This window comes from Zonotrichia albicollis, chromosome 15, assembly GCF_047830755.1.
Source record: "Zonotrichia albicollis isolate bZonAlb1 chromosome 15, bZonAlb1.hap1, whole genome shotgun sequence".
Taxonomy (NCBI): domain Eukaryota; kingdom Metazoa; phylum Chordata; class Aves; order Passeriformes; family Passerellidae; genus Zonotrichia; species Zonotrichia albicollis.
This window is the reverse complement of record NC_133833.1, coordinates 803,716-815,940: the sequence shown is the minus strand read 5'-3', so window position 1 is coordinate 815,940 and position 12,225 is coordinate 803,716. Positions and strand designations below refer to the sequence as shown.

Below are 12,225 nucleotides of genomic sequence, written 5' to 3'. Positions count from 1 at the left end.
TCTTGAAGTATTACAAAAAAATTATGTAAGAAAAAATGAACAAGCCGAGTTCACGGTATATAAAGTTAAAGGAAATTGCTAAAACCAGACAGTAATAGCTATAAAAGGCACAACTTCCCTTTTCTGATATACACTTGTAAACTTTCTTCAGGTTACATGCATAAACCAAAATACTACCTTAACTTTAAAAAAAAAATCCAAAACACTTTACTAAAATAAAAAAAAAAAAGCCTAAAAAATTGTCTCCAGCCAACTGCAGCAATTAATTAATTAATTAGCAGAATGTTTGTAACAGCCTCAGAGCTTGTCACTGGTGGTTTGATGCATCCAGGGATGGTGCACGAGGGGAGAGAGAAAATTTCTGCCAAAACCACGATTTCCTTTCCTTTCCTTTCTCCCCAATCCTTTCCCCAACGCGAGAAATCCGCTGCTTCTCCAGCCTAACTCTTGGCCCTCTGTAAACCACATGTAGTGCATAATTACAAAAGAAACACCTGCGAGGACAAAAGGAACAAGTTCTGTAGGTTTTCTCTTTACAAAACAAAGCTATCGTGTGACGGTTTCTTAAGGCAACCCTTTGTGTTAAGGCAGTCACTTCTGATGAAACAAGAGCTTCTTGATATTTCCATTGGAATATTTTGGTATCTGATTGCTGATGATTTCTGCCAACATTTCTGGGAACTCAATACTCATGGATTTATCCAAAAATGTCTGGAAGCAAAAGCTCAGAAGATTTTCAACCACCTACGAGTGACAAGACAAAGAATTACTTGCAGATGAAGACGCTCAGAGAACATCCACCTCCCTCCTCCCCAGCTCCTGCCCACGGGATGGGGCTCAGGCAAGATGTGCACAGGAATCCTCATTTAGTTCATTAATTATTGTCCGTGGCACTCTGATATAAACCAGCCAAACAGACTGTGCAAGGCTTTACAAACGCTGAGGAGATCTGGTACCAATTCCCATTCCAGCAGACAAATAACACACACATGGATAAGCTAAATGAGATCTTTCCAGGTGCTTGGTACAGTTACAAGAAAAAAAAGCGGTAATTTTGAGGTCTCAAAGTTACCCTTGTCTTAAACACTGCTTTGTGCTACATGTGTAATTAGAATTAAACTGCCAAAGGAGACGGTCTGAATTGGACATTCCTTCAAAATTAGATCATTGCTAACACCACACATACTGCTGAGGCATTGTTTTAATAGAATTTCAAACTATTCCATAAACTCCTAACTTCTTGGGCTCTGAGATAAGATTGCTTTTAAATGCCACATTTCTGCTTCTACTGCAAAGTCAGTTACAGCTCCTGAGCTCCTCCTTTTTAAAGCAATGAGATTTTTAAAAACGGCAGAGACTGAAAATGAGATTAATTATACAATTAATTGCTGTGGATTGCACTGCAGAGGCAGCCTGAGAGGACCACGTTCAAGGCTCTCAATTTGCCCTTCGTGAGACAGCAGAGGAGCATGACCTCCTCCTCCTCCTCCTCCTCCTCCCCGATATTCATCCCTTTAAATAAAAAGAGCTGGAGGAGCTCGCTGTCCCCGCCCCAAACGTATTTCTCTGGAATGCCTGCAGCATTCCTGTCAGGACTTACATCATGCATAGAGTCCAGCAGTTTAGTCAGTTGATAAAATCGCTGCCAGTTCTGGCTGGAGTTCCCTTCCCTCTTGACGATGGCCTTGCCCAGCTCCTTGATGTACGTCATGCGGATCTCCTCAAACAGGGACTGGCTCTTCAGGCCCTCCTTGGGAACTGCAACATGGACACCACCTTTACCACACTGCCAAACTGAGCTGCCACATGGTTTAAGCTCTCTTACATTAGTTACACAGAGAGGGAACCTTCATCAGGAGCTGGAGTGACAGCACAAGGAGCAAGAGGGGAAATTTAGGGTAAAATAGGGAATTCTTCCCTGTGAGGGTGGGCAGGCCCTGGCACAGAGAAGCTGTAGCTGCTCCCGGATCCTTGGAAGTTTTAAGGCCAGGATGGAATAAGATGAGCTTTAAGGTACCTTCCAACCCAAACCATTCTGATTCTATAAAAATGAGCAAAAGGAAAAGGACTTGGGCTGACTGAAATGACAGCAGAGAGACAAGGAGAGAGCAGGGTGGGACAGCAGCCAGCTGAACACAAAGCACAGGCCTGCTGCAAAATAAAAAACAACCTCCAAAGGTATTCCACCAAAAACAGCAGGAGGGGAACGGGACCATGGAGGCAACAACACCCAGCCCTGGAAGCCCCTGATGGAGAAGGACCAGGGCTGGAGCTCCTGTGCTCTCCAGCCCTGCAGAAATGTGATATTAGGAAGGTTCCTTAAAAATTCTGTGTGCCCTGGGAAGAGCAAGGGCAGGATCACAGGATGGCTTGGCCTGGAAAGGATGTTGAAAGATCATCTGGTCCCGAGCCTCCTGACATGGATCAAGTAACGAGGCAAGGCAGCGACAGAGTGGACAACAAACCCTGCACCAGCCACGGGAAACTGGGCATGGACAGAGCTTGTTTGGGGCAGGGCTGGGCAGGCGAGGAGCTGGGACAGAAATCAGAGCCTGGGCACTCAAACCCAGCTGAATCCCCGTGCCTTTCTCCTCCTGTGGGGATGGTCCTTCACAGGCCAGCCTGCACTGATGGAGCACGGGGACTCCAGAGGTCCTCAAGGTGCTTCCCCTGAGGCCTCTGATCACCTCAGGGGAGTGAAAGAGAAGAGAAAGAGCTGAGACAAATGTGACCAAAAACAGGAGAGCAGGACAGAGAGCACATTGCCTTCCTTAGGAAACCCAACCTGCCCTGCACTGTCAGCATCTGAGCGATTCTGGAATGAAGTCTCTTGTCTGTCTTGCCTACACAGGAGATGAAACCTGTCAACTGTTTCAATATTTCACGTGGAAAAGGTCTCTGAGCTACGTCTGTGTGTGAGCTACAAGTCTAGACCTGTGTGGGATTCCTGTTTTACTCCTCCTCCTCTTCTCTTCTCTTGGAAAACTTAACACAGAAACACAATAAACAAATTCAGATTGTCAAGTTGTGGATTAAAGAGCTATAGAAATCTCAGCTATTCAATTGCAGAAGCTCCCTGATGTACCACTCACACAATGTATGTGCTTGGCACAATGAAGATAAATTGTCTCCCACTGGAAATGGAGAGCAGAGGCCTCTGGGCAGTGCCAGCCGTGCCCATCCCTGCTGCTGGAGGGGCTCAGCCCTGCCAGTGCTGCCTCCTCACCACTCCTGCCATGGAAATTTCTCTGTGGAAATTTCCAGCTCCTGGGAGGAAAGCTGGCCTACACCACACCCGAAACACTTGAGGAATTTTTGGGAGAGATTTCAGAATCAAACAGGAACTGTTTGAAATCTGCAGTTTCAGGGAAGTTTTAAGTTCCTACAAAGCCCACGGCCATGAGAGGCTCAAAGTCTCCTCTGAAAAGAGCCCTTGTGCAGTTCTGGGCTTGGCAGCGAGGCAGGGCTGGGCACTGCCAGGCTGGTGGGGCACTGGGGAACTGGCCATGGCACCCTCACACTGCCACAGCCACCACCCTGCCCTGACATGGGAGCAGTGCTGGGGCTCCCAACCCTCCTGCTCCTACCCAGAAAAAACCCAAGGTGAACAAATTCTCCTTTTGTATGAGAATCAATGCTATTATTCACTGGAAACATTAAAGATAAGGAATGCTTACACCTTCAGCATAATAAACTTAACAATATTTACTTTTCATCACATTTCACATCCCTTCCAAGCCAAGGCAGCTGATGAGGATGATGCACAAGTACCAAGGTCTGTTGACAAATCTTCACTTGCTCTGCTGCTGCCTTTCAAACCTGTTGGCACCTCTGTCACTGCTCTGAAGCAAAGCCCTCGTGCCAGGCAGGGGCACGAACACGTCAGCCCCTGCCTGAGCAGCTCCCTGGGGATCCTGGAGTGTGGGATGGGATGGGATGGGATGGGATGGGATGGGATGGGATGGGATGGGATGGGATGGGATGGGATGGGATGGGATGGGATGGGATGGGATGGGATGGGATTTCCCAGGACACAGAGGCTGTGCTGGAGCGGGGTGCCCGGCTCACAGCCACCCCAGCACACTCACACACACAAACTCACACACACACTCACAGCCACCCCAGCACACTCACACCCACTCACACTCTCTCTTTCTCTCTCTCCTTGCCCTGTGAGTCCCTGGATTTCACTGAGCCTGGGCTGAGCTCAGACCCTCAGGGAGCTGCAGCCCCACGGGGCAGGGGAGAACAAAGTCACTGGCTACCACTGATATCAACAGAGGGCAAAAACAGCACTGTGAAAGGTATTTACACATAATCAGATATATTAGGTTAGTTTATTTCTGTATATTCTAAAAGCACTATTTTTGCCACTGCCCTTTGAACTTCCATGCAGTACAGATAGAACTTACTAAGCTGTGACTTGTTTAACTCCAGCACACCCTACCTAAAGATAAAACCAGCATGTAGCACACTGTACAAACCTATCTCACAATACCTACTGCAAACCCACCACATACTTGTGCAGAAGCAAAAAGCTTGGTATTGAGCTGTTCACCTACTTGTAGAGAGGAGAAGCAAGGTCTTCATGCAGAGATACTCCTCGTAGGAGACTTGCAGGCGGGACAGCTCTCGGGCCACCATGAGCATGTGTTTGCATTGTTCATACATACACGGGAGATTCATCCTCTGCCTGAGGAATAAAAGCACAGCAGTCAGGGCAATGTCTGGCTACCTGCACGCTCTGCTCTGGTTTGCCACGCTGCACATGAGGAGCTGTGCGTGAGCCAGGGCACAGCAAGGCGGCTCCGTTCCCAGGGTGTCCCTGAGGTGGCTGCCCTGGTGGCACAGAGCAGCGCTGGCCTGAGGGCAGGAGGAGCCCTGTGACACCCAGGGCCCTCACAAAGGGAGCCCGTGTGCACCAGGGACCCAGCAGCAAGCTCTGCTCGCAGCAGCCCCAGCACCAACGGGGCACAGAAATCAAGCTCAGTCCGAGCTCCCCTCTCACGTTCCCAAGGAAACACGATGGAGTGCCACACTGGAGCTGGGATTTCTCTAATTCTTTCAATGCCTTTGAAATGTGCACCTAATTTAATGCATGTTTATGTATTTAGGAGTATCTTCCTGTAACTCCTCCATTTTCAAAGTGACTTTATACTTGTGCCCATCTGTGTTCCTGAAGCAATGACCAGCACTGCAATTAAACTTCATTATCTCTGTACTGTAATAAACTTGTTTCTAACCATAAATGGAAAATCATGTTGACAAGCAAAGGCAAATCTTGGAATCAGAATAACAAACATTATGTTTTTGTATTTTGTTTTCCTATTTCAATGAAGCCTTGCATCAAGACAGGAACTGCTTTTATCTAATACCTCATCTGACACAACAATCTTGCTTATCTGTGCTCTTACCGCTGGTTACTGTGAATATTGCAGAATTAGTTTTGAGTGGGAAATGAAGAACAGACTAATTCTGAACAGTGTAAGACAGATTTATGATTTTCCATGGGCTTTCTTTCATAGAGAAAAAGAAAAGCAAAATAACTCCATGCAATGAGTACACAATCTCTCTGCAGTGATGCCAGCACCTCATTTTTTGTTACCTTTCCTTGGTGTCACCTATACAGCATTATAATCTACACAGAGCCAAAATGGGATCCCTGTGGGAGTTACGAGTAAGATTTGGTTATGAAACAACAATTCCTCCAAAGCTGATCACTCTTCCATTCTCTCTCCCTCAGACCTTCGGGAGGATTATACAATGTTCCCTCACAATCTCCTGAGTGAGAACAGGGTTTGCCCATTCTCAAGATGCGAAACCCAGGGGGATGCTGATGGCTTTGGAAAGACAGAAACACAAACTACTGAAACTGCATCAAAGCAGATGAAGCAGTAGGGTAAAACCCCAGCATTTCCACATGCAGCTGTTGGACAATCCCTTCCCCACGGAGCTGGGCCACGTGTGGCACTGGCCCACCCTGCAGCTGCAGCTGTGGGCACTGAGGGCAGCCCGGGCACCCCGGCCCCAGCTCGGGCTCCAAGGAGCAGCAGAGCACACAAGGGATGCTGCAGGACACAGGAGCCAGGCCCTGCTGGGCTCTGGGCATTTCTCAGGGCACCTGGCACAGAGCCACACTTGGCCGGGTGGCAAACGCTGCCCTGGCCCCGCGGGGCTGTACCAAAGGGCATCTCACACACTTCACATTGAGTAATTTAAACCCATTCTCTGCCAGGGCTCAGCAGCTTTCCTCATGTAAAACTGTGTCCACTTCTGGGCAGAAGGTTAAAATAAACATTATGAAAGGGGTCAGCCTGTTGTTTGTTTCTGCCTGCTGGGAATGCAGGCCCAAGCAGGAGGCTGAGGATGCAGAGGAAGGCACAGAGCTTTGGGCAGGGCCAAGGCTGCACAAGCTGCAGCTCCCAGAGCACGGGAACAGCCACGGCCCCTGTGCCCAGCCAGGCTCTGCCCCGTGCCCACTGACAGAGCACAAGGAGGTGATTCACCAGCCTGTCCCAGGTCCCAGCGCTGGCACAGCTCTGGGAACAGCTCCCAGCCAGCCCCATCCTGGCCAGGGCACATCAGATGATCTCAGCTGGCACGGGGAGCTGTCCTGGGGACACACTTGGGACAAGGGCAGGGCCCAGGGCTCTGCCTGCTCAGATGCCACCTGCCCTCCCTGCCCAGGGCACTCACCAGCCCCACAGGTCCCACCCCGAGCAGGGAACCCTTCCCAGGGTGCTGCACTCAGCTCATGGAGCAGGCACAGAGCTGGGGAGGACAGCACCCACCTCCCTTCCCTGGGCACCACCACTGAGCACGCTGCTCCAGCTGAACCCCCCTTGCACCCTCAATGCCCACCCCTGTGCCCAGCCCAGGCCTGGCAGAATGGGGAACGGGGATGGACAGGGGGATGGACATGGGGATGGACAGAGGGATGGACACAGGGGAATGGACACGGGGATGTACAGAGGGATGGACATGGGGATGGACAAGGGGATGGACACAGCAATGGACACAGGGAATGTACAGGGGATGGACACAGGGGAATGGACACGGGGATGGACACAAGGGGATGGACAAAGCAATGGGCACAGTAATGGCACAGGAATAGGCACAGGGATGGGCACGGGGATGGGCAGAGGGATGGACATGGGGATGGACACGGGAATGGGCATGGAGATGGACACAAGGGGATGGACACGGAAATGGACACAGGGAATGTACAGGGGATGGACACAGCAATGGGCACAGCAGTGGGCACAGCAGTGGGCACGTGGGCGAGGGAAGCACGGCAGGGATTTTGCACTGCTCTGAGTTTCCTCAGCAAAACTGCACAGCACCAAAGCCCAGCAAACAAGATGCTGCTGTTCTGAAAACCAGATGGCACCGACTCCACAGAAGGAGTTACAAAAGAATGCTGGGGAAAAATCTTGGGGAAAAAAGGGAGCTGCCAAAGCACTGCTTACAAAAGTGACCTCACTTGTTGTTTGGCTGCTCCCGGGCCGCAGCACAGCCACCCTGCGTGGCACACGAGAGCAGCAGCACAAACGCATGACCTCGCTCCCCCAGCAAGGAGCTGCAGTGACGAGCACGGCCCCAGAGACAAATCCTGGGGCCCAGGACTTCCAGGAACTTGTGTCTCCAGCTGGACAGCAATTAAATGGCATCTGCTACTCGAAGAACACCGCTGTGCTCTGCCACTGTGCTCACTGTAATTTTGGGCACCCTGTGACATACCCAGAGGACGAAAGCTGAGACAGAAGCAGTGCCAGCTCCAGCAGGGCATGTTTTCAATCACAAACTGGGGAAACAGTTATACAATACTGCAAAATCACAGGTTTAAACCCTTTCCAAGTACTAAATAATGGCCTAAAGCCTAAGATTTATTCAGCTGCCAAACTTTTCAACAGCTTGAATCAAGTTTCATGTGTATGTGTATAAAAACACGTATAGCATATATAAAATTGCCAGCTAGTATAGACATACCTCCATAAAAAAATAAATAAATTATAGGAGTACAGACATAAAAGTGGAATATTCAATAAATATTAAATTTTTAGGAGAAGACTGAGCAAATGACTAATATGCCAGTTTAAAACATAAGAAGATAATTTAATCCTCTTTCCTACCACACACTCTGAGCTACTGGATGTTGCTGCTCCATGTAAGTAGCAGTAAATACACAGGAACACCCTGGACAGGGCACCAGGGTAATGCATGAAGGACTGATGCTAAGCAGATACATGAGGCTAAAGAAAGTCTAATTAATCCCATACAGAAATCAATCAATGAGTGCAGTTATGTCCAACTGAACCATCAAGTCTTGGAGTTTCCCTTTGTGAAGCTGAAGACACTGAACTCTACCGAACAAGAGGGTAAGTCCTGAAAGCCCAGGAACAGAATAAATGGTTTCTAAACCCCTGTAAAAGCCCAAGGGAATTAGGCAGGAGCAGCTGCCCCTCTCTGCAGCCACGGCAGTGTCCCCAGCCCTCAGCTCAGCTCCCCACGTGGGCACAAACCCAACCCAAGGGATTTAATTCCGTCTGCCTGCCCACGAGGTCTCCTTGGTGTCTGTCAGGTTCCACCCGAGGTGGCTCTGTTTTATTGAGGGATGGGACATAAAAAGTTACGACCAGAGAGTTTTATGGAGAACCTGTAGCTCTCTGGAAGGAGCTGCAGCGCTCTCAGGCAGCTCAGTGTTTTATTGAAAACAAATGTCACTCTGATCTACGATTCACCAAACTGTAGCTGAAAGGAATCTGGGAATTGCTGTTTGCTGGAACAGAATTACCCTTTCGTTTCTGGGGGTTTTCAAGAGTTCCAACACCTAGCAGTGAAGCTCTGTGGTTCTGACCCACTGATAAAACAGCAGGAGACCTCTGGCTTACAGCAAATTAGATGTTATTGCACTTAGTGACAACATCAATTATTTCAATTCCACCATATAGAGACTATTCCACTCCAGGGACACATTCTTAGCACTTTAATAAACACAAGGACACAGATGGGCCCTCACCTGCCATCTCTTCCTCAGATTTTTAAAAAAAAATATTATTATGAGGCAATGATTACAGTTTATAAAAGCCTGGATAAATATTTACAATAAAAAAGCAAGGGAATAAATAAACATGAAGTATAAATCGCTGATTCTACAGAAAATGTAACAATTATTGTATTTTTTTAAAACACAGAAAATATTTGGGATTTTGAAGTGAAATAGGATCAAAAATATTAATCTGTGCCAAAGCAGGCTAAAAGTATTGCCTCCATATCAAAACCAGAAAAGAGACACATGAACAAGATCCAACCACCTCAACAATCTCAAATTCCCTCTTCCCCTCTTCCACAGCACACAATTACTGCACAACACAAGCCTGGAAAAGCACAAGGAAAACGATGTGTGGTGCAAGAAAATATATTTTCAAACATTCCACCAAATTCAGCTTTGCTTGAAAGTCGACAACACAGTTCAACAAGAAAATATAAATCAGGCAGGTTGTTCCATCTTTAACCTTGTCTTGTGAGCCCTAATTCCATCAGACCAGACAGAAATGTTTCACTCTGGCAAACTCCAAGGGCCATATTGCCACTTTGATACACTAAACAGACAGAACATTATGCAATTTGCCAAACTTTTCTCTCCACCCCAGGCATATTTTTAGCTGTGACTGTGTTGGCTCTGATAAAATGAATGATTCTAGTGAATGGTGCAGGAACAGTCACAATATGGAACGTTAAAGCACAAACACCTCCCACAAAAACTTCTGGATATAAATACACTTAATATCACAATTACCTTCCGTTTGACTTAGTGGGAAATGCAGAGCGAGCTGCTGGAGCACACCAGGGGGAAGGAGAGGTGCTGGGGGTGTCTGTGAGCACCGAGCAGCCCCCACCCAGCCCAGCACACCCAGCTCCCACTCACTCGTTAATGATCAGGTCTGGAGCAAAGCACAGCAGGTTGCCATTGGACTGCTTGTAGGATCTCCAGCCCAGAGCAAAAGCCATCAGGAACATCCAGGAGTACTGCAGAAGGGTCATTTGGTCATCCAGGTGCAAATTTCGGAAACCTGGGCAAATACAAACGGAGGGGGGGAATCAGGGTGTCAGCTGCAAAAAGGCAACAAAGGACAAAAAAGTTGCATGGCTTGGAAAAGGAGCAGGGTTGTGAGCAGCACAACTGCTGCTATCAGTTAACTGTGTTATCAGTGCACAGGTACTGCAGGGAGTAAAAGAGATGTAATATTAAAAAAAATCACAGTAGATATGTGTGTGGTTATCTGGAGCTGATGGTCAGTCAGATACATCACAAAGGCAACAATTATAGTTCACACACACTGTAATTCACTGGGCTGCCTTCCAAAAATAACAGGGTTAGCTCCTTTTCACAAGAGCAGCCTGCTAGACAATAAATGATTTAATATCAAATGTTGTTCTTATTCAACAGCGATTGTACACTGAACCTACAAAATAAGCACTGCACTAGTTACCAGCATGAACTGCTTCTAATCTCACATGTAGCATGAACAGAGCCAACTGAAGAGGGAGGAAATGAGTAAAACCTGGCAACTGGTTCCTCAAAGAGTCTGAAAATGCCACCAGCCTTGGATCTGCAGCACCAGCTCATATCAGATCCAGCCTACACTTACCAAGAAACCATCGTGCCATACGGAGCCATTATTAGAGCCTGAATACAAGTTGATTTTATCTATTTTTATTAAGCATCTGACATCTAAAGAGCTCATAACATCTGAAGAGCTGCTTCCTGAAGCTGTGCCAACAGACGGAGCCAGTGGATGAACGTGGAACTAACTTGGTGGGTCCAAACACAGCCCCTGGCTCTGGAGCCACCAGCAATGACCAGCTTCTGCCTCCACATTACAAAGAAAGGGATTCAAAGTGACTCCAGTCTTTCTGGGTCAAACCTTGAAATGTGTGCTCAAACCCTCCCCAGGAAAAGGTTATTTTGAAATCCCAGCTAAAGGGTTTGGCAAGGAATGCTGGCGTGCTGTCAGCATGGCTGATGGGCTACAACGGGAGCAGGATATACAAATTAAACACTCACGAGGAACCACCTCAGCAAACAAAAGAAAAGAGATAAAAATGATAAGAATAGTTGCTATTAATGTAGCTATTAAAGAGAAGATTGGCATTTTCATTGAGAGCATAAGCCCTAACCTGAAGGGCTTGGCTAATTACAAACATCTCTGCTCAGCAGAGATGATGAACAGAGAAGTGTTTTATAAAATGGAATCTAAATCTGGACCTGGGAATACCAGATGGTCTCCCAAAAACCTGTCCCAGAAGGAAGTGTGTGCATGTGAGCCTCTCCTGGAGCAGACTGAGCTAATTCAGCACAAGTGCCCCAGCAAACAGCCCTGACACAGAATGCCACAATCACTGAGGCTGGAGAAGTCCCCCAGGATCACTGAGCCCAACCGGCCCCACCTTGTCCACCAGACCCCACACAACTCTCCACTCACATCTCTGCTGGACACAGATGTATGTGAGTTTTCCAGCCTTTCTTTCCCACTGTTAATTTATTTCCCCTGCTCAAAGAGACACAGTTATGACTCATAAATCTCATTATCAGGCTTTTTTCTTTTTTTTTTGGCAGACCTGTTCTGTGATGTTATTTTTGGGCAACCTATGCGTCATGGAGGTGTTTTTGCCAGGGATTTTGAGAACAGGTAGTGAAGAGCACTGACGGGGGGGAGGGAGATAAACACTGGGCTTTGTTCTGTAGGAACAAACACCTTCAGATCCCTTTGGCCCTGGCCTCTCCAAGACACATGCCACGTGCCATATCCACGGCTGAGATCTGACATCACTTCTGTGTGTCACTGCATCTTTAGGTGGGAGCCAGAACAGCAGCAAAACTCCCTCTTTGCCCAAGTAGGACTCAGTTTGAGCACAGCTGGAGAGAAAATAACACCTTGACTTCCACCCTGGAGCTGGACAGGGATGGGGAGTCAGGAAAGACCCGCCCATGAACGCAGAGCCAATGAGCCAGCACAGTGATGTTGGGCTGCAGAAGTCAAGAGAACCTCAGAGCTAAAAGTATTCAAAACATAATTTAGTGTGCAGAGCAGCTGTGGCTGCCCCTGGATCCCTGGCAGTGCCCAAGGCCAGGCTGGAAAGGCTTGGAGCAGCCTGGGACAGGGAAAGGTGTCCCTGCCATGGCACTGGGTGAGCTTTAAGGTCCTTCCAACCCAAAGCATT

General features: G+C 48.0%; 1 protein-coding gene across 2 annotated transcripts in view; it reads right to left on the bottom strand.

The window, feature by feature from the left end:
* Positions 1-75: 75 nt before the first annotated feature.
* NR3C1 (nuclear receptor subfamily 3 group C member 1) overlaps positions 76-12,225 on the bottom strand; it is a 57,294-nt gene continuing 45,144 nt past the window's right edge. For both annotated transcript variants that reach the window (XM_074551939.1, XM_074551940.1), the window contains exons 6-9: positions 9,929-10,073; positions 4,563-4,693; positions 1,601-1,758; positions 76-744 (exon numbers count right to left, since the gene is read on the bottom strand). In XM_074551939.1, coding sequence (XP_074408040.1) covers positions 592-744; positions 1,601-1,758; positions 4,563-4,693; positions 9,929-10,073 — 587 coding nt within the window. In that variant the 3' untranslated portion in view covers positions 76-591. The remainder of the gene's footprint in view (positions 745-1,600; positions 1,759-4,562; positions 4,694-9,928; positions 10,074-12,225) is intronic.